The sequence below is a fragment of the Phyllobates terribilis genome, unplaced genomic scaffold (assembly GCF_046119375.1).
Source record: "Phyllobates terribilis strain yellow unplaced genomic scaffold, ASM4611937v1 Scaffold_5__5_contigs__length_657084704, whole genome shotgun sequence".
Taxonomy (NCBI): Eukaryota; Metazoa; Chordata; class Amphibia; order Anura; family Dendrobatidae; genus Phyllobates; species Phyllobates terribilis.
In genome coordinates this window covers 294027328-294054298 of record NW_027362765.1, presented here as the reverse complement: position 1 = coordinate 294054298, position 26971 = coordinate 294027328, and the positions used below count along the sequence as shown (strand labels likewise).

At 41.6% G+C, this 26971-nt stretch overlaps 1 protein-coding gene across 1 annotated transcript in view; it reads right to left on the bottom strand.

Moving 5' to 3' along the window:
* CABP2 (calcium binding protein 2) overlaps positions 1 to 26971 on the bottom strand; it is a 75514-nt gene that overhangs the window by 10925 nt on the left and 37618 nt on the right. Inside the window, exons 2-3 of the mRNA XM_073681600.1 lie at positions 4113 to 4143; positions 1128 to 1262 (exon numbers count right to left, since the gene is read on the bottom strand). Of these exons, the coding sequence (XP_073537701.1) occupies positions 1128 to 1262; positions 4113 to 4143 (166 nt within the window). The remainder of the gene's footprint in view (positions 1 to 1127; positions 1263 to 4112; positions 4144 to 26971) is intronic.

Sequence of the window (26971 nt, the reverse complement as noted above, 5' to 3'; positions counted from 1 at the left end):
TCTGATTTCATATACATCTCGCTATTACCCATGTGCCTGCTTCAAGTTCCTGATTGCATATAAGTCTGTGCTATTTACCTTGTATTTGACTGCTCTTCAGGAGCATCTAGTGCTTTCATCTTTGCTTGCCCACCCTGCTGTCCTGATTTTCACTTATGTCCTGCTGTTCTTTTCCGCTGCATCATTGCCCTCAGTCCATGCGGCTTATCTTAACTTATGGCTTACAAAATCCACCCCACCAGGTGAGCCCATAACATTTTTATTTTGGGAATAACACTTTAAGGTGATTAAATGAAAGAAATGAGCCAGAACATATGTTGGTATAAGTGCAACGCCTGGGTACATGTTCACACTGTGGCCACCTAACAGACAAAACCTAAGATAAAAACCAAATGAGCAAATACCTTGCAGTAAGTAAATTAATAAAAAGTAGTAGTAAATAACATAGGCTGCTTAGTTGACATTGTTTCGCTAAAAAAAAAAAGTAAAAGCAATCCCACCACAACAAGGCGTACCCAATCGGGACGCTCCTATCTCTAATATTAAACTCAGTGTCATCAGACCTCAATGTAGATAGGGGCAGAGCAGGAGGAAAAAATGCCCTGCCCAAAAAGTATGGGGTAGCCACTCACCTGTTTGATCAAAACAGTGTCAACTAAGTACCTGTTGTTATTTACATTTACTATTACTTTTGATTTATTTACTTACTGCAGAGTATTTTCTCATTTTGTTTTTATCTTAGGTTTTGCCTTTAAGGTGAATATAGACCTGAGATAGCTGTTGACTCAGGATACATTTATGGTAACTATGAGCTATTTAATGTGATTCTCATTTACATGGACACTCAGTGGAGAGAAGCAGAGTCTGGCAGCGTCTTATCTCCGGGGAGAACCAAAGGTCCAAACACTTAAATTTAAACTGTCCGATCCTGATTCATTTGTCCTAGGGAGAGGCAAGAGGGCTAAGCCTTTGTGCATTTCCACCTTTATGCAGAGGCTGCAGCTACATCTCCCTCCTCCCCCTGGATTTAGCATTTGCAGATTTTTTTGAAGAGTTAGGAAGGTTCTGGACATTTGTAGAGGGTCAGCAGTCAGAGAAAGGGTAAAATCAAAAAAGGCACCACTAACTGATTTTCTGAGAGAGTTCAATGAGCTCCATTTCTGTAGGCATATATCCCATGGTTCTCATGCACTCGCCCAACTCCTTGTATCCAATGAAACCATCTTTGTCACGATCAAATTCCTTAAATGCTTCTCTCAGCTCTGAGGAGAACACACACTATGATTATTACATTTAAGCATAAAAGGAAAGTACATTTGCTATAATGGAATAGTACCTATAAGGAGATGTGTAAAGAAGACCATCCCGGAACGCATCTATTACATCTGAAAATGATATGTATTTGTGTGAAAGTATCTGGAACCTGGAACCAGTTATGTGTTGTCACTAATGTTTACAGTGCTGAACAATCAATTTAATATGAATGAGAGTCCTGAAAATACAGGTCCCATTATGCCACAGGTCTGTGCTCGTTGAGCACGTCACACACCTAGAGAGTGTAAAGCTGTCCACACCCATTAGATGGCTGTCGTCCGAATGATGGTTCAGCTGACAGCCATCTTAGTGACTCTCCCATACACAGCAGCACTAATTCGGCTAAGCACTCATGTGTTCCCTGTGAGAAGGCTGCCGGACCGCACATCGGTCAGCGGCTTATCTCCAGAAGAACAATGCGATCGGCAGTCCGAAATCGGACAAGAGAAATTGACATCTCTCCTGACTATCAGTCAGACGGCGCCCCTATAAAGATTAGACTGCAATATTGGCGGCTTCTGCTATTATTAGTCTAAGGCTATGTGCCCATGGTCAGGAGCTGCGTACGGCCCCGACTCTGTGGAAAAGCCACGCGGCTTCCAGCATCATTTTATGCAAATGAGCGCTGCAATTTTTTTTTTCACATGTGGACTTTCCTTATTGATGTTAGTCTATGGGGAAAGTCCACATGCGATCCCGCTAGAGAAATTGACATGCTGCGGGTCTGAAAGACACGCCGCATGTCAGTTTCCGAGGGTTATCCCCAGGTGCACAGAGACACATAGTGGATATGGGATTTCTAGAAATCCCATCAACTATGCTGGAACATCTGGCCACTGCGGGTTTGACAATGCATAGACATGCAGCTTCAAGCAAGCAGCAGCTCCTGATCGTGGGCACATACCCTAATACAGTGGGGAAAATAAGTATTTGATACACTGCCGATTTTGCAAGTTTTCCCACCTACAAAGAATGGAGAGGTCTGTAATTGTTATTATAGGTACACTTTAACTGTGAGAGACAGAATATACAACTAAAAAAACAGAAAATCACATTGTATGATTTTTAAATAATTAAATTGCATTTTATTGCATGAAATAAGTATTTGATCACCTACCAACCAGCAAGAATTCTGGCTCTCACAGACCTGTTACTTTTTCCTTAAGAAGCCCTCCTACTCTGCACTCATTACCTGTATTAATTGCACCCGTTTGAACTTGTTAGCTGTATAAAAGACACTTCTCCACACAATCAATCACACTCCAAACTCTCCACCATGGCCAAGACCAAAGCACTGTCTAAGGACACCAGGTACAAAATTGTAGATTTGCACAAGGCTGGGATGGGCTACAGGACAATAGGTAAGCAGCTTGGTGAGAAGGCAACAACTCTTGGCACAATTATTAGAAAATGGAAGAAACACAAGATGACTGTCAAGCATCCTCGGTCTGGAGCACCATGCTAGATCTCATCTTGTGGGGTAAGGATGATTCTGAGAATGGTCAAGAATCAGCCCAGAACTACACAGGAGAACCTGGTCAATGACCTGAAGAGAGCTGGGACCACAGTCCCAAACATTGCCATTAGTAACACACTACGACGTCATGGATTAAAATCCTGCAGGGCACGCTAGGTCCCCCTGCTCATGTCAGCACATGTCCAGGCCTGTTTGAAGTTTGCCAATGACCATATGGATGATCTAGAGGAGGCATGGGAATAGGTCATGTGGTCAGATGAGACCAAAATACACCTTTTTAATATCAACTCCACTTGCAGTGTTTGGAGGAAGAAAAAGAATGAGTACAACCCCAAGAACACCATCCCAACCGTGAAGCATGGTGGGGGAAACATCATACTTTGTGGGTACTTATCTGAAAAGGGGACAGGACGACTGCACCGTATTGAAGGGAGGATGGATGGGGTCGTGTATCGCGACATTTTGCCCAACAACCTACTTCCCTCAGTAAGAGCATTGGAGATGGGTCGTGGCTGGGTCTTCCAGCATGACAATGATCTGAAACACACAGCCAGGGTAACTAAGAAGTGGCTGCGTAAGAAGCATTTGAAGATCCTGGAGTGGCCTAGCCAGTCTCCAGACCTAAACCCAATAGAAAATCTTTGGAGGAAGCTGAAACTCAATATTGCCCAGCGACAGCTCCAAAACCTGAAAGATCTGGAGAAGATCTGTATGGAGAAGTGGGCCAAAATCCCTGTGTGCAAACTTGGTCAAGAACTAGAGGAAACATCTGACATCTGTAATTGCAAACAAAGGTTTCTGTACCAAATATTACGTTCTGTTTTTTTATTGTATCAAATACTTATTTCATACAATAAAATGCTAATTAATTATGTAAAAATCATACAATGTGATTTTCAGGATTTTTTTTTTAGATTCTGTCTTTCACAGTTGAAGTGTACCTAAGATAAAAATTACAGACCTTTCCATTCTTTGTAGGTGGGAAAACTTGCAAAATCGGCAGTGTATCAAATACTTATTTTCCCCACTGTATGTATGGGGGCCTTTTGGATGTATATGTATAAATTAGCTTCCAGCAGTATTGTCTAGAATCCTCATTATACCTATCTGGTTAATGTACATGAAGAAGGCACATAATTTTTATGTTCTTCAGAAGTTATATGTTTGTAGTAGATGATGTTCATTGCAAAATTATGTATTACAATGAGAATGTAGAGAGTAAGAATGGAGAGCAAGACTTGCCAAAGAATTTACTATATTCGTCTGGACACAAGGTATATAGTTGATAAAGATATTTACAGAGAACAATTAGACCTACTACCTTCAATCTCCTCTGGTCTCAGCTCTCGGTCCTGAAATAAAAAATGAAAAGATATACATCTGAAATACTAAAATATTGTCGTACAATTTATTTACTTTGCAGTGAGCGAGTGCCTGTGATCTGAGAGTATAGACAGTCTGTAGATGCCAGAAGATACTTGTTGATCTCCTTGCCAACAAAATCAGTATTTTCAGATTACTGCAGATCTATTTCTATTTAAATGAAAAGGAGTCAGATGTGCAGTGCCCAGCCACGGCAACTATACAGCTGACGGAGCTGTGTAGTTCCACTCCACAACCGATCACATCTGGCTGCTGTCGGAACCGAGAACAGCTGATCGTGGAAGGGTGCTGTCGTACCCCCACCATTCTGATATCGAAGACGTATCCTTAGGATAGGCCATCAATATAAAGTACCAGACAACCCCTTTAAGTTTGTGAGAGGAAACATAGTTAGACCTTCATGATCTGCACTCTCAGCCTGAGTGTCAGTGACTCCTATGATGGCCTTAAAGAATCACTCCTTCCATCAAAGTTTTTATCCTCTTAATATATTGCCATCATCATATTATATAGCACTGTGTACTTACAATTGCTCATTTTGCCTTTCTATGCAGTATATTCTTCTCTTTGCTCTATGTAGAAACAGGAAGTCTCTTTTCCCTGTAAAAATAATTCCCTTTTCAACTCCTGACCCAGCTGCTCTCTCCTCTCCCCTGCCAGGAACTTTAGTAGTGACTCATGACTAGTGCAGGGAAAATTGACCTCCTGTTTCTACATAGAGCTTAGAAGGATTCAGCTAGTCAGTTTTTAAGAATTAACTGGGTAGAAAGGAAAAATGAGCAATTGTAAGTACACAGTGCTATATAATATGATGATTACAATATATTAGTAGGTTACAATTTTGATGGGAGTGTTCTTTAATTGATTCAGAGTTATGCTCCAAACAGGTTCTTTTGACACCAAAGTCACCTCACAGCTATTCCTTACTATTATACCAATGAGGAGGTGTAGTCCAAATACTAGTGTCATCACAATAGTTTTATTGCAGAAATTCTCACACAAGTGTGCACTATATTGTGTTAAGAAAGAGCAAAATCAGAATTGGGGTGCAAACATGTACAGGACTTGAGCACAAAGTTGTCAAAACCTCATCCGCATCCAGTGAAATGTATAAATACGCATCATACAATGCAAATAATACACCCCACAGCCATGTGTGGACTTAGGCTGCATTCATATCTACATTAGAAATGTAGGTAAAATAGCGCAGCTTGCAGTTATATTTTTTTCCCTTAAAATGATGAAAACTTTGGTGGAAACTTGATGGAGCCCATTATAGAAAAGTGCCATTGTTGTCCCTCATGTGATGACTCAGTCAGTTCTGACGTTCTCATTTCAGTGTTCCTATCTGTTCAAGAATAGAAAAATGGGGATGTGAACGGGGATTCTATAAAATCAAATAGAAGTGGTCACAGATTACTGATCAAACAGTGCTCAAACAAATATACCAGTGTACCAATGATGCAAAACACTAATTTCCTGAACCTCTCTCAAGTCAACTACCAGGAACGTACTCTACATGCAAGCATGCACTTGTATAGCTATATCTACCAGTGCCTATCTAATTTGATAGAAAAATATTAACATTTGAGAGTCCTCGGTGGTTGATACCTTTTATTGGCTAACTGAAAAGATGGCAAAAAATAGCATGCCTTCGAGACTACTCAAGTCTATGCCTGATGAAGAGACCTGAGTAGACCTGAGTAGTGCCCCACATAGCTTCACTATATACAGTATGAGCCCCCCACATAGCCTCCAATATACAGTATGTGCCTCCCATATAGCCTCTAGGACACAGTATGAGCCCTCACATAGCCTCCATATATACACTGAGAGCCTCAAATAGCCTCCATATATACAGTATGCGCCCCACATAGCTTCCATATAAATAGTATGAGCCCCACATCCCCTCCATATATACACAGTGAGCCCCACATAGCCTCTATATATAATATGAGCCTCCACATTGCCTCCATGTATACAGTGTCAGCCCCTACATAGCCTCCATATATACAGTGTGAGCCCCACATAGCCTCCATATAAACAGTATGAGCCCCACATAGCCTATATATACAGTATTAGCCCAACATAGCCTCCATATATACACTGTGAGCTCCACATAGCATTCATATATACACTGTGAGCCCCACATAGCCTCCATATATATATACACTATGAGTCCCACATAGCCTCCATATATACACTGTGAGCCCCACAAAGCCTCCATATATACAGTATGAGCCTCCACATTGCCTTCATATATACAGGGTGAGCCCCTACATAGCCTTCATGTATACAGTGTGAGCCCCCACATAGCATTCATATATACAGTATGAGCCCCACATAGCCTCCATATAAACAGTATGAGCCCCACATAGCCTCCATATATACAGTATTAGCCCCATGTAGCCTCCATATATATACTGTGAGCTCCACATAGCCTACATATATACACTGTGAGCCCCACATAGCCTCCATATATACACTGTGAGCCCCACATAGCCTCCATATATACACTGTGAGCCCCCACATAGCATTCATATACAGTACAGACCAAAAGGCATCAAAACTAGGAATTAACACATGTGGAATTATATACTTAACAAAAAAAGTGTGAAACAATTGAAAATATGTCTTATATTCTAGGTTCTTCAAAGTCGCCACTTTTTGCTTTGATGACTGCTTTGCACACTCTTGGCATTCTCTTGATGAGCTTCAAGAGGTAGTCACCGGAAATGGTCTTCCAACAATCTTGAAGGAGTTCCCAGAGATGTTTAGCACTTGTTGGCCCTTTTGCCTTCACTCTGCGGTCCAGCTCACCCCAAACCATCTCGACTGGGTTCAGGTCTGGTGACTGTGGAGGCCAGGTCATCTGGCGTAGCACCCCATCACTCTCCTTCTTGGTCAAATAGCCCTTACGCAGCCTGGAGGTGTGATTGGGGTCATTGTCCTGTTGAAAAATAAATGATGGTCCAACTAAACGCAAACCGAATGGAATAACATGCCACTGCAAGATGCTGTGGTAGCCATGCTGGTTCAGTATGCCTTCAATTTTGAATAAATCCCCAACAGTGTCACCAGCAAAGCACCCCCACACCATCACACCTCCTCCTCCATGCTTCACGGTGGGAACCATGCATGTAGAGTCCATCCGTTCACCTTTTCTGCGTCGCACAAAGACACGGTGGTTGGAACCAAAGATCTCAAATTTGGACTCATCAGACCAAAGCACAGATTTCCACTGGTCTAATGTCCATTCCTTGTGTTCTTTAGCCCAAACAAGTCTATTCTGCTTGTTGCATGTCCTTAGCAGTGGTTTCCTAGCAGCTATTTTACCATGAAGGCCTGCTGCACAAAGTCTCCTCTTAACAGTTGTTGTAGAGATGTGTCTGGTGCTAGAACTCTGTGTGGCATTGACCTGGTCTCTAATCTGAGCTGCTGTTAACCTGCGATTTCTAAGGCTGGTGACTCGGATAAACTTATCCTCAGAAGCAGAGGTGACTCTTGGTCTTCCTTTCCTGGGGCGGTCCTCATGTGAGCCAGTTTCTTTGTAGCGCTTGATGGTTTTTGCAACTGCACTTGGGGACACTTTCAACGTTTTTCAAAGTTTGCCCAATTTTTCGGACTGAATGACCTTCATTTCTTAAAGTAATGATGGCCACTCGTTTTTCTTTACTTAGCTGCTTTTTTCTTGCCATAATACAAATTCTATTCAGTAGGACTATCAGCTGTGTATCCACCTGACTTCTGCACAACACAACTGATGGTCCCAACCCCATTTATAAGGCAAGAAATCCCACTTATTAAACCTGACAGGGCACACCTTTGAAATGAAAACCATTTCCGATGACTACTTCTTGAAGCTCATCAAGAGAATGCCAAGAGTGTGCAAAGCAGTCATCACAGCAAAAGGTGGCTACTTTGAAGAACCTAGAATATAAGACATATTTTCAGTTGTTTCACACTTTTTTGTTAAGTATATAATTCCCCATGTGTTAATTCATAGTTTTGATGCCTTCAGTGTGAATGTACAATTTTCATAGTCATGAAAATACAGAAAAATCTTTAAATGAAAAGGTGTGTCCAAACTTTTGGTCTGTACTGTATACACTGAGAGCCTCAAATAGCCTCCATATATACAGTATGAGCCCTATATAGCCTCCATATACACTCTGTGAGCCCCACATAGCCTCCATATACACACTGTGAGCCCACATAGCCTCCATATATACACTGTGAGCCCCACATAGCCTCCATATATACACTGTGAGCCCCACATAGCCTTAATATATACACTGTGAGCCTCACATAGCCTCCATATATACACTGTGAGACCCACATAGCCTTCATATATACACTGTGATCCCCACATAGCCTCCATATACACACTGTGAACCCCACATAGCCTCCATATACACACTGCGAGCCCCACATAGCCTCCATATATAGACTGTGAGCCCCACATAGCCTCCAAATACACACTGTGAGCCCCACATAGCCTCCATATATAGACTGTGAGCCCCACATAGCCTCCATATATACACTGTGAGCCCCACATAGCCTGCATATATATACTGTTAGCCCCACATAGCCTCCATATACACACTGTGAACCCCACATAGCCTCAATATACACACTGTGAGCCCCACATAGCCTCCATATATAGACTGTGAGCCCCACATAGCCTCCATATATAGACTGTGAGCCCCACATAGCCTCCATATATACACTGAGCCCCACCTAGCTTCCATATATACACTGTGAGCCCCACATATCCTCCATATATACACTGTGAGCACTACATAGCCTCCATATATACACCATGAGCCCCACATAGCCTGCATACATACACTGTAAGCCCCACATAGCCTTCATATATACACTGTGAGCCCCACATAGCCTCCATATATAAACTGAGCCCCAAATAGCCTCCATATAAACAGTGTGAGCCTCCACATTGCCTCCATATATACACTGTGAGCCCCCACATAGCCTCCATATAAACAGTGTAAGCCCCACATAGCCTCCATATCCACACTGTGAACCCCACATAGCCACCATATATACAGTGTGGGCCTCTAAATTGCCTTCATATATACAGTGTGAGCCTCTGCATTACCTCCATATATACACTGTGAGCCCCTACATAGCCTCCATGTAAACAGTGTGAGCCCCCACATGGCCTCCATATATAGTGTGAGCTCCTACATAGCCTCCATATATACAGCTCCATATATACAGTATTAGCCCCACAATGCCTCCATATATACACTGTGAGCCACACAGTCTTCATATATACACTGTAAGCCCCACATAGCCTTTATATATATACACTGAGCCACACATAGTCTCCATATATCCACTTTGAGCCCTATATAGCCTTCATATATACAGTGTGAGTCGCCCATATCCTTCATATATAAACTGTGAGCCCCACATAGCATTCATATATACACTGTGAGCCCCACATAGCCTTCATATATACAGTGTGAGCACCCACATAGCCTCATGTATACAGTGTGAGCCTTCACATAGCCTTCATATATACAGTATGAGCCCCACATAGCCTCCATATATACAGAGTGAGTCCCCACATAGCCTCCCTGTATACAGTGTGAGCGCCCACATAGCTTCCGTATACATGGTATAATCCTTAAATAGCCTCCACATATACAGTATGAGCCCCACATAGCCTCCATATAAACAGTGTGAGCCCCACATAGCCTCCATATATACACTGTGAGCCACCACATTGCCTCCATATATACAGTATGAGCCCCACATAGCCTCCATATACAGTGGGTACGGAAAGTATTCAGACCCCTTTAAATTTTTCACTCTTTGTTTCATTGCAGCCATTTGGTAAATTCTAAAAAGTTTTTTTTTCTCATTAAAGTACACTCTGCACCCCATCTTGACTGAAAAAAAAAACAGAAATGTAGAAATATTTGCAAATTTATTAAAAAAGGAAAAGTGAAATATCACATGGTCATAAGTATTCAGACCCTTTGCTCAGTATTGAGTAGAAGCACCCTTTTGAGCTAGTATAGCCATGAGTCATCTTGGGAATGATGCAACAAGTTTTTCACACCTGGATTTGGGGATCCTCTGCCATTCTTCCTTGCAGATCCTCTCCAGTTCCGTCAGGTTGGATGGTGAACTTGGTGGACAGCCATTTTCAGATCTCTCCAGAGATGCTCAATTGTGTTTAGGTCAGGGTTCTGGCTGGGCCAGTCAAGAATGGTCACAGAGTTGTTCTGAAGCCTGTGTGCTTAGGGTCATTGTCTTGTTGGAAGGTGAGGTGTGAGGCAGTGACTGGGATCATATATGAGGGACGTTATATATCCTCAGAATGTGTACAGAGACCTATTAAATCCATTGGAGTGCATTGCAGTCACAGACACAGCAGCGGCTGCAATGCAGGAATGAAGGTGAGCATTGACCTGGTCAGGCTATCTGGCTAAGGCAGATTAGTAAAACCCGGCAGGGCCTTCATTTCTTGGAGGAGGCTACAGGAAGGCAGTGGGGCGGCCTTTTCCCTCCAACCTGGGTTTTCCAGTGGCTCTTGCCACAGGTCCTTTAAAAAACCATGCATTAAGGATTAGTATTGTTCAGTGTTGGGACCTGCTAGGAGTATAGCAGAAAAGCTCAGCGGGCCTGTGTGTAGCTGAACCCACGCTTGGGAAAGCTCTGCACCCGTCAGACTCTGAGCAGCCGGCGCCGCCGTTACCCGCGGCAACCGTTGGTTATGGACTCATGTTAACCCTGCTGCGAACCGGAGGACTTTTCAGTTTACCCGTGAGTTTCTGAATAAAAGCTGTTTATGTTGGACTTGCTTGGGTCACTGCCACAGTTACTGCACGGTGTGAACACCACTGCCTTACAAAGGCTAACCTTCGGCCAAGTCTGAGGTCCAGAACATTCTTGAAGAGGTTTTCTTCTAGAATATCTCTGTATTTGGCCGCATTCATGTTTCCTTCAATTGCAACCAGTCGTCCTTTCCCTGCAGCTGAAAAACACCCCCATAGCATGATGCTGCCACCACCATGTTTCACTGTTGGGATTGTATTAGGCAGGTGATGAGCAGTGCCTGGTTTTCTCAACACTTACCGCTTAGAATTATCACCAAAAAGTTCTATCTTTGTCTCATCAGACCAGAGAATCTTATTTCTCAAAATCTGGGAGTCCTTCATGTGTTTTTGAGCAAACTCTATGCGGGCTTTCATATGTCTTGCATTGAGGAGAGGCTTCTGTCTGGCTACTCTGCCATAAAGGCCCGACTAGTGGAGGGCTGCAGTGATAGTTGACTTTGTGGAACTTTCTCCCATCTCCCTATTGCATCTCTGGAGGTCAGCCACAGTGATCTTGGGGTTCTTCTTTACCTCTCTCACCAAGGCTCTTCTCCCAAGATTGCTCAGTTTGGCTGGACGGCCAGGTCTAGGAAGACTTATGGTGGTCTCAAACTTCTTCCATTTAAGGATTATGGAGGCCACTGTGCTATTAGGAACCTTGAGTAATGCAGATATTCTTTTGTAACCTTGGACAGGTCTGTGCCTTGCCACAATTCTGTCTCTGAGTTCCTTGGGCAGTTCCTTTGAGCTCATGATTCTCATTTGGTCTGACATGCACTGTGAGCTGTGAGGTCTTATTTGGGCAGGTGTGTGCCTTTGCAAATCAAATCCTATCAGTTTAATTAAACACACCTGGACTCCAGTGAAGGAATAGAACCATCTCAAGGAGGATCACAAGGAATTAGACAGCATGTGACTTAAATATGAGTGTCTGAGCAAAGGGTCTGAATACTTATGACCATGTGATATTTCAGTTTTTCTTTTTTAATAAATTTGCGAAAATTTCTACATTTCTGTTATTATTCAGTCAAGATGGGGTGTAGAGTGTACTTTCATGAGAAAAAAATGAACTTTTTAGAATTTACCAAATGGCTGCAATGAAACAAAGAGTGAAAAATTTAAAGGGGTCTGAATACTTTCTGTACCCACTGTATACAGTATTAACTCCACATAGCCTCCATTTATACACTGAGTCCCACATAGCCTTCATATATACACTGTGAGCCCCACATAGTCTCCATATATACACTGTGAGCCCCACATAGCCTCCATATATACACTGTGCGCCCCACATAGCCCACATATAAACAGTATGAGTCCCACATAACCTCCATATATACAGTATGAGCCCCACAGCCACCATATATACAGCATGAGCCCCGCATAGGCTCTATATATACACTATGAGCCCCATATAGCCTCCATATATAGTGTGAGCCCTACATAGCCTTCATACAGTCATATGAAAAAGTTTGGGCACCCCTATTAATCTTAAGCTTAATGTTTTATAAAAATTGGTGTTTTTGCAACAGCTATTTCAGTTTGATATATGTAATAACTGTTGGATACAGTAATGTTTCTGCCTTGAAATGAGGTTTATTGTACTAACAGAAAATGTGCAATCTGCATTCAAACAAAATTTGACAGGTGCATAAGTATGGGCACCTCACCAGAAAAGTGACATTAATATTTAGTAGATCCTCCTTTTGCAAAAATAACAGCCTCTAGTCGCTTCCTGTAGCTTTTAATGAGTTCCTGGATCCTGGATGAAGGTATTTTTGACCATTCCTCTTTACAAAACAATTCCAGTTCAGTTAAGTTTGATGGTCGCCGAGCATGGACAGCCCTCTTCAAATGATCCCACAGATGTTCAATGATATTCAGGTCTAGGGACTGGGATGGCCATTCCAGAACATTGTAATTGTTCCTCTGCATGAATGCCTGAGTAGATTTGGAGTGGTGTTTTGGATCATTGTCTTGCTGAAAGATCCATCCACTGCGTAACTTCAACTTTATCACTGATTCTTGAACACTATTGCCAAGAATCTGCTGATACTGAGTGGAATCCATGTGTCCCTCAACTTTAACAAGATTCCCAGTGCCGGCATTGACCACACAGCCCCAAAGCATGATGGAACCTCCACCAAATTTTACTGTGGGTAGCAAGTGTTTTTCTTGGAATGCTGTGTTTTTTTGCCACCATGCATAACGCCTTTTTGTATGACCAAACAACTCAATCTTGGTTTCATCAGTCCACAGGACCTTCTTCCAAAAAGAAATAGGCTTCTTCAAATGTGCTTTTGCATACCTCAGCCGACTCTGTTTGTGCGTACTTGCAGAAACGGCTTCTTTCGCATCACTCTCCCATACAGCTTCTCCTTGTGCAAAGTGCGTTGTATAGTTGACCGATGCACAGTGACACCATCTGCAGCAAGTTGATGCTGCAGCTCTCTGGAGGTGGTCTGAGGATTGTCCTTGACTGATCTCACCATTCTTCTTCTCTGCCTTTCTGATGTTTTTCTTGTCCTGACACTTCTGGCCTTAACAAGAACTGTCCCTATGTTCTTCCATTTCCTTACTATGTTCCTCACAGTGGAAACTGACAGGTTAAATCTCTGAGACAGCTTTTTGTATCCTTCCCCTGAACAACTATGTTGAATAAGCTTTGTTTTCAGATCATTTGACAGTTGTTTTGAGGAGCCCATGATGCCATTCTTCAGAGGAGATTCAAACAGGAGAACAACTTGCAAGTGGCCACTTTAAGTAGCTTTTCTCATGATTGCATACACCTGGCTATAAAGTTCAAAGCTCAATGAGGTTACAAAACCAAAAAAAGTGCTTTAGTAAGTCAGTAAAAAGTAGGCAGGAGTATTTAAAACAAGAAAATGATAAGGGTGCCCATACTTATGCACCGGTCAAATTTTGTTTGAATGCAGATTGCACATTTTCTGTTAGCACAATAAACCTCATTTCAAGGCAGAAACATTACTGTGTCCAACAGTTATTACATATATCAAACTGAAATAGCTGTTGCAAAAACACCAATTTTTATAAAACATTAAGCTTAAGATTAATAGGGGTGCCCAAACTTTTTCATATGACTGTATATACACTGTGAACCCCACATAGCCTCTTATATACATACAAATATCCCATACACATGAAAAAAAAACACATACTCACCTCGCGCCCGTTCCCCCTCTCTGCTCCTGTCTACTGTCCTCTGAGTCTGAGCAGCAGCACAATGAAATGACATCATTGCATCTGCTTTCTCACATGCTGATTGGTGGAAGATGGAGCCGTCGGCCCTGTCCTTCACTAATGTATTCACTGCTGTCCCTAGGATGCAGATAGCAGTGACAGCAGGTGGCAAATGGAGGGCAGGTGGGGAAGGGCAGAGTATGGCCCATAGGTCACTTTTTCAGCCCTTTGGCTGACTTGGTCTGCGGGCCGGAATAGACCAGCCAGAGGGCCAGATGTGGCTCGTGGGCTGCAGTTTGCCCAGGTATGGCCTATATGATGTAAAAAGCCCAATCAAAATAGGAGACAATATACAAACCAAAGACAAAAGAATAGTACTCTTTATTAATTCAGAAATAAAAATACAATAAAATGCATATAGATACAAATGTGACCCAAGCAGAAAATATTCCTGTCCAAGTTAAAGGTAAAAGGTGCCATAATTAGGCATTCCAGTAATTTACCAAAAAGATATACCAAGTAGAAATATATAATAAACCAGATACCAGACATGTAACGAAAACAATGATACTACAGGATGAAAGAGCAGCATACAACGCCTCACAGGGAGTCAACAGAAAGTGTCCAAAATGTAACCAGTAATAAAAATTAGCCAATAGTTACCAAGATGTCAAGGACCAAGCCCCAAAGTGTATTTTGCGTATTGTATTTAGTACCCAAGCAGTGTCTGGATTCAGTACACAGGCAGTTTTTATGACAGGCCCTTGCACAGTCATGATGAAAACTAAGTACATCCTCTTCAAATTCTATACATACCAGAACATAATGAAAAAAACATGCGTTCCTTAGGAGGTCTTGCATTTAAGTAAGTATAGCTTTAGATGGCCAACAACACATGACAAATTACATCCTGACATTTATTTATTGACCAAAAACTAGGCCAAAATGCAGTAGTATGTAAAAAAATAAGTCCACTCAATGAATTGTAGAACTACCTTTAGCAGCAAAAACTTGAAGTAATCATTTTCTGTATGACTTTATTTCTCACATTGTCCTGGGGAAATTTTGGCCCACTCTTCTTTATAACGTTTCATATGTTCATTGCGGTTTGTAGGCAATTGTTTATGCACAGCGCCCTTACGGTTTCACCACTGCATTTCAGTTGAGTCTGGACTATGACTGGGTTGCAACGGCCTTATTAACTTCTTTTTCAGCCATTCTGATGTAGATCTGCAGGTGTGCTTGGGATCAATGTCCTTTTGCATGACCTTGTTTCAGCCAAGCTTTAGCTCTTGGATAGATGGCCTCACATTTGACTCTAGAATATTTTCGCATACAGCGGAGTTCATGATTAAAGGGGTTGTACACTACTAGGACAGCCGCTTCTTGTTCAAAATGTTTGACCCCCATAAAATAATAAAGCCTATAGTCACCTCCCGTGCTGGTGCTGCTCCTGTGGTGTCGCCACTCGCTGTTCTGGGACTGCTGTGCTGCTCTTGTGACATGTGACGCCGGTGCCCAATCAGCACTGGCGTCACTGTCCCCACTTACGTACGGCTTGAACATGAAGAGGAAGAGATCAGCTGCAGCCCTGGCTTGCTCTTCATGTTCAATCTGTATGTAGACAGGGACAGTGATGCCAGCGCTGACTGGGTGCTGGCGTCATGTGTCACAATAACAGCGCGCGAGCCTGAGGAGAGCAAGTGCCAACACAGGCACGGGAGGTGAGTATAGTCTTTATTATTTTATTGGGGCCAAACGAGGGGTATGAATAGAGGTTGTCCAAGTAGTGGACAACTTCTTTAACTCAATGACTGCAAGGTGCCCAGGTCCTATGGCTGTAGCTCTTAGACATTAGGCTGGGGCATAGAATAAAATCCAGTGAATTCTGCACTCCCAAATCCAAATGCCCCCCTCCTTCTGAGCCCCTCTGTACCTAAACCGCAGTATGCGGCCACATGTTTGGAAATATTGTAGTGGGGAGAGAGTACTTAACAATTTACGGAGTACGCCAGAAGCACAATCTGGGCACAATGTATGGGGCACTACAATATATCGGCCACTACACTGTATGAGGGCACAATGTATAGGCACTAAACTGGCATATTTGCAATTCTGGTGTGGATGTTGTAAAATAGTCACTGCAGCTGTAGATGAATTCACTGAGAGGTGCAATTTCTACAATGGGCTCACTTTTGTTTTCTTTTGCTGCTCTGGCACCTTAGGGGCTACGCAAATGTTGCCTGTAAACTATTCTAAGCAGAATCTGCACTCCAAAAGCCGAATAGCGCTCCTTCCTTCTCAGCCCTGATGTGTGGCCTAACCGTAATTTCTTATGACATATAGGGCATGACCGCGTTCGGGGGAAATTGCGCAATAAATTATGAGGTCCAGTTTCCCCTATTAACCCTTGTGTACCTGAAAAATTTGCAGCAAATATAATCATTACATTTTTACCACTAAAATGTCATATTTCCATGTCTCAATGTTATAAAATTCTGTGAGGCACCTATAGGTTCAAAATACTCACTAGACACCTGGATGAAATCCATAGGCAGTGAAGTTTCCAAAATGGGGTCACCAGGGGGGGGGTTTCTACTGTTTTGGCACCTCAGGGGCTCAGCTAATGGAGCCCACAATCTACTCAAACGGAATCTGCATTCTTAAAGCCAAGTAGCGCTCCTTCCTTGAGGGGTCTAGTTTCCAAAATCGGGTCACTTGTGGGGGGTTTCCACTGTTAAGGCACATCAGGGGCTCTCCAAATGCGACATGGCGTCCGCTCTCGATTCCAGCCATTTCTGAATCCAAAAAGTCAAACGGTGCTCCTTCCCTTCCGAGCCCGGCCGTGCGCCCAAACAGTAGTTTTACCCCAACATATAGTGTATCGGCGTACTCAGGAGAAATTGCACAACAAATTTTGCGGCTCATTTTCTCCTGCTACCCTTGTGAAAATAAAAATTTTTGGGGCTAAATGTACATTTTTGTGGAAAAAATTAGGTTTTTTCATTTTCAAGGCTCTACGTTGCAAACTTCTGTGAAGCACCTGGGGGTTCAAAGTGCTCAGCACACATCTAGATACATTCCCTGAGGGGTCTAGTTTTCAAAATGGGGTCACTTGTGGGGGGATTCCACTGTTTAGGCATACCAGAGGCTCTCCAAATGCGACATGGCATCCTTTCTCGATTCCAGCCACTTTTGCGTTCAAAAAGTCAAACGATGCTCCTTCCCTTCCGAGCCCTGCCGTGTGCCCAAACAGTAGTCTTACCCACATATGGGGTATTTGCACAACACATTTTGGGGTTTATTTTCTATTGTTACCCTTGTGAAAATAAAAAATTTGGGGCTAAAGTAAAATTTTTGTGAAAAAAAGTAAAATGTTAATTTTTTCCTTTCACATTGCTTTAGTGCCTGTGAAGCACCTGAAGGGTTAGTAAACTTCTTAAATGTGGTTTTGAGCACTTGGAGGGGTGCAGATTTAGAATAGTGTCACTTTTGGGTATTTTCTGTCATATAGGCACCCCAAAGTCGCTTCAAATGTGATGTGGTCCCTAAAAAATGGTTTTGTAAATTTTGTTGAAAAAATGAGAAATTTCTGATCAACTTTTAACCCTTCTAACTTCCTAATAAAAAAAATAATGTTTCAAACATGATGCAGATACAAAGTGGAAAATGTTATTTATTAACTATTTTGTGTGACATAACTCTCTGGTTTAAAGTCATAAGAATTGAAAGTTTGAAAATTGAGCAATTTTCGCTAAATTCCGATATTTTCACAAATAAAAGCAAGTCATATTAAACCAATTTTTCCACTATTATGAAGTACAATATGTCACAAAAAAAGTCTCAGAATCACTGGGATCCGTTGAAGAGTTCCAGAGTTATTACCACATAAACTGACGCTGGTCAAATTTCATAAATTTGGCTTGGTCATTACGGTCAAAATTGGGGTCTGTTAAGGGGTTAATATTTCCGTGTTCGAAACGACCTGACCTATCAAATTGTCACACTGGTTAACCCCTTCAGAGAACACCGTAAAAAAAACCTGTCAAAAAACAATGCTTTTTCATCATACAACCGAACAAAAAGTGCCATAAAACGCAATCAAAAAAGGACGAATGTAAATAAAACTGATATTGCTGAAAACGTCATCTTGTCTGACAAAAAACAAGCTGCCATAGAGTTCCAACAGCTGAGAAATAAAAAGCTATAGCTCTAAGAATATAGTGATGCAAAAACAGTTCTTTTTTTCTAAAAAATAGTTTTCATTGTGTAAAAGCAGCAAAACATAAAAAAGTACACATATTTGATATCACCACATCCAGAACGACCTGATCTATAAAGCGGTCACAATAGTTAACCCCTTCAGTGAACCCAGTAAAAAATAAAAAACGACAAAAAATGATGCTTTTTCATCACATTGTCGAACAAAAAGTGGAATAAAATGCAATAAAAAAATCAAATGTAAGTAAAAACGGTACAGGCCTCTATTTAGTGAAATGCACTCCCCATAGACCTCCACACAGTATAATGCACTCCCCATATAAAAAAAATACAATACTCACCTCTCCTCCTCATTCCCCCACTGCTCCTAGCACCTGCACATCTCAGCACAGCTGTACTGATGTCATCATGCCTGCTGTCAGTGTCTGTGTCAGTGACGTCAGATACAGAGGGTGAATGATGGGAGAGGGAGCGTGACGATACAGTTGAACTTGCGATGATGGGTGGGTGGCCGGGACCCCCCCCCCCTCATGGGCCCCAAAGCGGCAGGGTAGCAGTGCAGGGAGACCGAGTCTCCCTGCTCTGCCACAGAGTTAACTGTATGGGAGCGGGCTGCACACACCGATACAGTCACTGGTAGGGTAGCTCCGTGTGGGCCCCTCAAAGAGCGGGGCCTGGGGCAACCACACCCTCTTTCCCCCGGTAGCTATGTGTTTCTGTGTAAATCTCTGAAATACGGGATTCAGACAGAGCCCACGACGGAAGATTCTCTATAATGAGGTAGATGAAGGCACAGTAGACGCTGTCTGGCCAATGTTCCATGGTGTCCCTCTTGTTAAGCGTACATAAAAGCGCGGTCAGCCACAGTTTTGTGCACCTCTGGAAGGAAGGACACTACTGAACAGAAGCCAGATGAAGTTAGAGTAACTCTGCTGCCGGGGGTTTCATCTGAACCATGTTATTCGGAGATTTAGATGGAAACCTTGATGTAAGTGCTCAGCGAAGAGCGCAGGATAAATGTGATCCCAAATTTTCTGTAAAATGTTTCCAGTAAAAACTTCAACTCAATTCTCAAAAAAAGCAGGTCCCCACTCAGGTCTGTCATCTGTTAACAGAAACATAGAGGGCTTCCATGTTACTGGTAGTGCAAAGTCTCTGGAAAAGTGAAATCCCCCCCCCCCCCAAAAAAAAAAAAAGAATCCAGCAAAGTCTGTGCTCCAAATCCAAATGTCCCCCTCCCTTCTTATCCTCGTTTGTCAGTACTGTAGCGATGAGAGCCTGCTTAATTTACGGGGTGCATGTCTCCAGAAAAACAAGCTGGGCACAATGTATGGGCACTACAATGGCAGATTTGCAATTTTCACTCAGCAACATCTATTGCTGTTTCTGGAAAACACCCATGGAGTCAAATCATTACTAAACCTGTAGATAAATTCCCAGAAGGGTATAATTTCCAAAAAGGGGGCACTTTAGAAGTAATTCTGCTGTTCTGGCACTTCGGGCCTCTGTATATGTTGTCCGCATACTATTCTAGGAAAATCTGTGCTCCAAACAGCTCTCCTTTCCTTCCAAGTCTTGCTGCTCCCTTAGATGAATTCATTGAGGAGTGTAGTTTGTAAATTGGGATCACGTTTGGGAGGGTTTTGCTGTTCTGGCATCTTAGGAGTTCTGCCAATGTGACATGGCACCCACAAACCTTAACAGCAAAATCTGCAATATAAATGTCGCTCCTTCCCTTCTGAGCTATGTACTGTGCCTCAAAAGTAGTTTTTGACCACATATGGGGTATTGGCGTACACAGAAGTAATTTACGCAACAAACCGTACCATTCGTTTTCTCCTGTTACCCTTCTAAAAAATAAACATTTGGGGGTAAAGCAACATTTTTGTGGGAAAAATGCCATTTTTTATTTTCACGGCTCAACGTTATAAAATTCTGTGAAGCACCTGTAGGGTCAAGGGGCTCACCACACCTCTAGATAAATTCCCTGAGGGGTGTAGTTTCAAAAATGGGGTCACTTGTGGGGGATTTCCACTGTTTAGGCACATCAGGGATTCTGAAAACGTGACATAGCATCCGCTATGTATTCCAGCCAATTTTGCGCTTCAAAAGTCAAATGGTGCTCCTTCCCTTCCGAGCCCTGCCATGTGCCCAAACAGTAGTTTTATACCACATATAGGGTATTGACATAATCAGGAGAAATTGCATAACAAATTTTGGGGTCTATTTTCTACTGTTACCCTTGTGAAAATGAAAAATTTGGGGCTAAAGCAACATTTTTGTTGGAGAAATGTATTTTTCATTTTCATGGCTCAACGTTATCAAATTCTGTGAAGAATCTGTGGCTTCAAGGTGCTCACCACACCTCTAGATAAATTCCTTGAGGGTGTAGTTTCCGAAATGGGGTCACTTGTAGGGGGTTTCTACAGTTAAGACTCATCAAGTGCTCTGCAGACACGACATGTCTGTTCCGGACAATTTTGCGCTTTAAAAGTCAAATGGCTCTGTGACGGTAGTCTCTACTGATGGGTGAGCTGTGAGACTGGGTAGTTAAGAAGTCCGAGGTCAAAAGCCAAGAGAGTAAACAAAGAGGGGTGAAACAAAGCCCGAGTCAGAAAACAGTCCGAGGTCAATATTCCAAGAAGGTAGCGGATCATGAAATAAAGACTAGGCAAACGGATGGTTAAAACAAATCCTAGGTCAAGCAGCAAAGATCAGAATACCAGACAAGGAGAACAGAGCAAGTACACACCTCATGAGCAAAGCTATAAATGGCAGCAATCAAAGGCAGAGAGTTAGTTAAATAGCCAGGTAATTACCCTGGACAAGAGACACATGGATGAAGCCCCTGCATACCCTAGTCCTTACTGTACAGCTAAATTGTCACTCCAAACACTAACAGTTCAGCAAGCCTCAGCATCCAATTGGGCGGATGAGCTGTCCATCACCATGCTGACAGCTCAGTACGCCCCTATTCTAGATTGAATGTCAGAACTGTCATTCACTGCGTCCAGACACTCAGATAAGAGGAATTGTGACAGGCGCTCCTTCCCTTCTGAGTCCTGCCGTGTACTCAAACAGTAGTTTTCCACCACATCTTTAGTATCCAAGTACTCAGGAGAATTTGCATAAGAAATTTTGGGTGTCCATTTTCTCCTCTTATCCTTGTGAAAATCAGAAGTTTGGGGCTAAACCAACATTTTTGTAGGAAAATTTAATATTTTCATTTTTTGCTTCCACATTGCTTTAATTCCTGTGAAGCTTGCAAAGGGTTAATTAACTTCTTGAATGTTTTGAGCACTTTGAGAAGTGCAGTTTTTAAAATGGTGTCACTTTTGGGTATTTTCAGTCACATAGCTGAACTAGAGCGGGTGCAGAGAAGAGCGACCAACGTTATTAGAGGACTGGGAGTCTGCAATACCAATACAGGTTATTACACTTGGGGTTATTTACTGTGGAAAAAAGAAGGCTTAGGGGTGATCTTATTACTATGTACAAGTATATGAGGGGACAGTACAAAGACCTTTCTACTGATCTTTTTACTCTGAGGCCAGAGACGGGGACAAGGGGGCATCTTCTACGTCTGGAGGAAAGAAGGTTTAATCATAATCACAGACGGGGATTCTTTACTGTAAGAGCAGTGAGACTATGGAACTCTCTGCCACATGATGTTGTAATGAGTGATTCACTACTAAAATTTAAGAAGGGCATGGATGCCTTTCTTGAAAAGTATAATATTACAGGTTATATATACTAGATTTCTTGATAGGGCGTTGATCCAGGGAACTAGTCTGATTGTCGTATGGAGTCGGGAAGAAATTTTTTCCCCAATGTGGAGCTTAGTGTTTGCCACATGGTTTTTTTTTGCCTTCCTCTGGATCAACAGGTTAGGCTATGGGTTGAACTAGATGGAATTAGTCTTCCTTCAACCTTAAAAATTATGTTACTATGTTGCATAGGCCCACCAAAGTTGCTTCAAACGGGATGTGGTCCCTAAAAAAATGGTTTTGTAAATTTTGCTGGAAAAATTAGAAATTGCTGATAAACTTTTAACCCTTCTAACTTCCTAACAAAAAAATGATGCCTTTAAAAATGATGGTGATGTAGACATTTGGTAAATGTTATTTATTAACTATTTTGTGTGATATAACTATCTGGCTTAAGGGCATAAAAATTAAAAGTTTGAAAATTGTGAAATTTTCGAAAAATTTTTGCCAAATTTCTAATATTTTCTCAAATAAATGCAAAAAATATTGACTTAAATTTACCACTACAATAAATTACAAAGTGTCACGAAAAAATAGTTTTAGAATATCACTTGCATATGTTGAAGCGTTCCAGTGTTCTTACCTCATAATAAAGTGACACTAGTCAGAATTGGAACATCTAGCCTCATCAAGAAGGTGAAAACAGGCTTCGGGGTGAAGAGGTCAATAGTGAGGTTATGGCATTATTACTGTGATCCTTCTAATGTAAGCTACGTGTGTTATATTCCACTTGTAGTTCTACAAAAGCTCGTGGCCCTAAAATATAGGAAAACCTGCAAATTGCCTCTTCAGAGAGAAAAAAGACTTGAACTTTATAGCGCCACCTATTGGAAGCAGCAATCCTACAAGTCACAATCGACCTTTTAACGAGTCATGCAATATGACTTAGGATAAAAGCCAAATCAGAATCTCAATTTGGAGACACAGTGTTTTGGGCTATTGGCCCTCATCAGTGCAAAGTATGAGAACGGATTTGGCTAGGTGAGAGGCTCTGGACTGAGGTTTAAGGGGTAACGTTTCTCCTTGTGAAGAGTGACATACCGGCTCTGGCATGCTGTGGCTCGAAACACAGTGTTTGCAAATTAAGATTCTGATTTGGCTATTATCCTAAGTCATATTGCAAGACTCGTTAAAGGGTCGATTGCGACTTGTAGGACTGGTGCTTCCAATAGGTGGCGCTATAGAGTTCAAGTCCTCTTATTCTCTGAAGAGGCAATTTGCATATTACATTTCCCAGAGGAGCATTGCACAGCGAATAAGCCTCCTTGCCTTGGCATGATAGAGCCGGTATGCCACTCTCCACAAGGAGAAACGTTACCCCTTAGACCCCCAAGCCTGCAGTAATGTAGCTTCCACTGGCTTTGATGAATATTCCAACTGCAAAATTCTTGCTGTTGGACAAATGAACACCTAAATATATACTATAGGTATCCTCCATCTCTTTCAATAGGAATAAAATGGAATGTAAAGTAATCTTCATTGGTTTTATATTGTACACAAAACATATTTAGTTACCTGTACAATGTCCATTTAAAAAGCTATATATAGGCAGAGCAAGTAGACATTTGAAGGTCATGTCAGGAAACACATTCATAATAAAACCATAGGGATTGTCACATATGCACACCTCATAATTACACAATAGTGCTTCTAAATTATTGCATCATACAACATCACATACACTCATGGTCAAAAGTTTTGAGACTGACACAAACTATGTTTTTCGCATGGTTTGCTGTTTCAGTGTCTTTAGATAGTTTAGTCAGATGTTTCTACAGATACTGAAGTACACTTATAAACATTTCATACGTTTTTACACTTTTATTGACATACAGTATACATCAGGTTTATACAAAGACTCTTATTGACCCTTATTTTTCAAGACTTCTGCAATTCGCCCCGGCATTTTGGATATCATCTTTTGGGCCAAATCCTGACTCATGGCAACCGATTCTTGTCTAATTATTGCTTGGAGTTTATCATAATTTTTGTGTTTTTGTTTGTTTTTGAGGTTCTCAATGGGATTGAGATCTTAGGAGTACCAAGTTTCCATTCTTTGTTCATGGCAGTGTCCTAGACAAAATTGTAAGTGAGCCCACTCACTTGGAAGAAAGGCAACCCCACACATGAATGGTGTCAAGATGGTTTACTGTTGGCAGAACAGGATTCATGGAAGTGCTCACCTTTTCTTCCTTGGACAATCATTCTTCCAGTTCTCTGCAGTCCAATCCCCATACTTCTTACAGACTGACATTCTGCAGAAAGTACAGGGACTGGACTGCAGAGGGCAGGGGTAAAGTTATTTCCTCAGATAAAGCCTCCTTCCCACAGTTTGGAATATCTGGAAAGAATGATTTTTCGGAGAAGAATTTGATCATGAACAATGCTATTCTAGCATGATGGGGCACCATGTTACAAGGTAAATGTGGTAGCTCAGTGATCTAAACATTGATATTTTGTGTCCATGACCAAGAAACTCCCCAGATCTGCTTCCCATTGAGAACCTGTGGACAATCCTCAAAAAGAGAACCTACAAAGAAAAACACAGAAATTTTGATAAATTCCAAGTACTGATTAGACAAGAATGGTTTGCCATCAGTCAGGAGTTGTTTCAGAAGCTGGTGTCCAGCATTACAGAAAGATTTGCAGAAGTCTTTAAAATTAAGGGTCAGCATTATAAATATTGAGCTTTTGCATAAACTTGAAAATTATGAAATGATGATAATTGTACTTCAGTAACCATAGAAACATCTGACTGAAGATCTAAAGGCACTGAAGTAGCAAACTTTGTGAAAACCAAAATTTGTGTCAGTCTCAAAACTTGTACACAAGTGTATAAAAACTCTAAATTGTAAATATGTGACAACTATGGAGGAAAAGCTTCTTCTTTTCTACTATATTTATAAAGGAAAATAAAATGGAAGCTAAAGCAATAATTGTCATCTGTCCATAAGGATTAGCAACTAACTCTAATGGAACAATTTAGGGTAGATGTAAGGAGAACTGCTCTCTACTAGTGGAATACATTTTTACACTGAATGAATATAAGATGATACATGGCTTTGTATGGAAGGTGATTTCTTCCAATGGTTGAAGTTGAGCACAGGGGTGAGGAGAGAATAAAAACTGTGATATGTATTGTTCTATACGTTTTGTACTAATGCACAAATCTATTCAGTCACTATAATTACTTATAGCAAAAACAAAATATTACATCTGTCTAGTCCGGTTCGCATACACCCCTTTGTATCACATTACTAAGCGCCCTCAGAACATCGAATATAATTTTTAATAGTTAAAGCTTCCACAATGACAGGGTCTGTTTCACAGGCTGGGAATATGTCAAAATGCGGTACCAATATTTAAAAAGCCAGCAACCTATCTGTAAAGTCTCATTTACACAGGCCAATTTCTGCCCATAAAGAAACACTGATCTATAAGTATATGCCAAAATTCACACTGGCAACAAAACTGTATGGTGACAGAGTGATCGTTAATAAGTTGTCTGCAGCGACATGCTGTGCTGCTGACAACAATAATTTAATGGCTTGCATGAATAGTCCAAATAGCAGAGAAATGAGCGATTTGCTGATGGGCTGCATGTATACATGGCCGATGATCGGGGATTAGTATTCTTATGGGCACTCTTTTGACGATGATCAGCCTCTATAAATGGACCTGAAATCTAACCCCCATTTTGGAAAGTGGTTTGAAAGTTAGAAGGATACTATGCCGAGGTATATCAATGAAATTACCCTTAGGGCTCATACTCATCTGCATGAAAAACGGACAAGTGCAATCCAATAAAAAATCGGATTGCATTCTGACCAATGTTAATCTATGAGTCCCTGCTCATCTGCCATTTTTTTCTCAGCTGGAATCTGGATGAGAAAAAAAATCGCAGCATGCTGTGATTTCCCTCATATATCGGACGAGACTGGGCAATGCAAGTCAATGGATGCGAGAAAAAAAACGGACGGCACACGAACCAACCGTATGGCATCCAATATTTACGGATACATTACCATTCTGTAGCATAGAACACTGTAAATGGTCCTGTAAATGATTGCAGAACAATAGTTGCAGAGAAAAAAAACGCATTGCATACGGATCCTAGGTGTGAAAAATGACATTGTCCTCTCATGAAAATCGCATGACACTCAACTGTTTATTCGGTCCAGAAATTGGACCTTTTCTTTTCTCACATATGGGTATGAGCCCTTAGGGTATATTTACACATGGCAGATTTGTTGCAGAAATTTCCATCAATATAAATCAGCTAATCCGAATGGGGTTATTTTGTCGTCAAGCACATGGATTTTTGAAAGCTGCATTTAGAGAAATGTAGTCACAGAAATGTCTGTAATACATTTGTTGTCAGTGAATATACCCTTATCACTCAATATTAGCATGGATTTATAAGGGATCTGCTTCTACGAGAAACTAACTTCTAGCCTGAACCATGGTAAGCCAATGAATGTCATATATCCAGATTTTACTAAATCATTTGATACTGTTCCACCTAGAAAGTTGGTTCATAAAATAATGCTTAGACTGAGGGGTGGGGTGTGTGTAATTGCGTATCTATCACAGTGATTGAAAACAGGGGTCATTTGGTATATTTGGAACATATTCAGATTTGGTCACCGGTACTCATTGAGGAACCACAGGTATCAAAACCCCTTTTTTGTACAACCCCTGGCAAAAATTATGGAATCACCGGGCTCGGAGGATGTTCATTCAGTTGTTTAATGTTG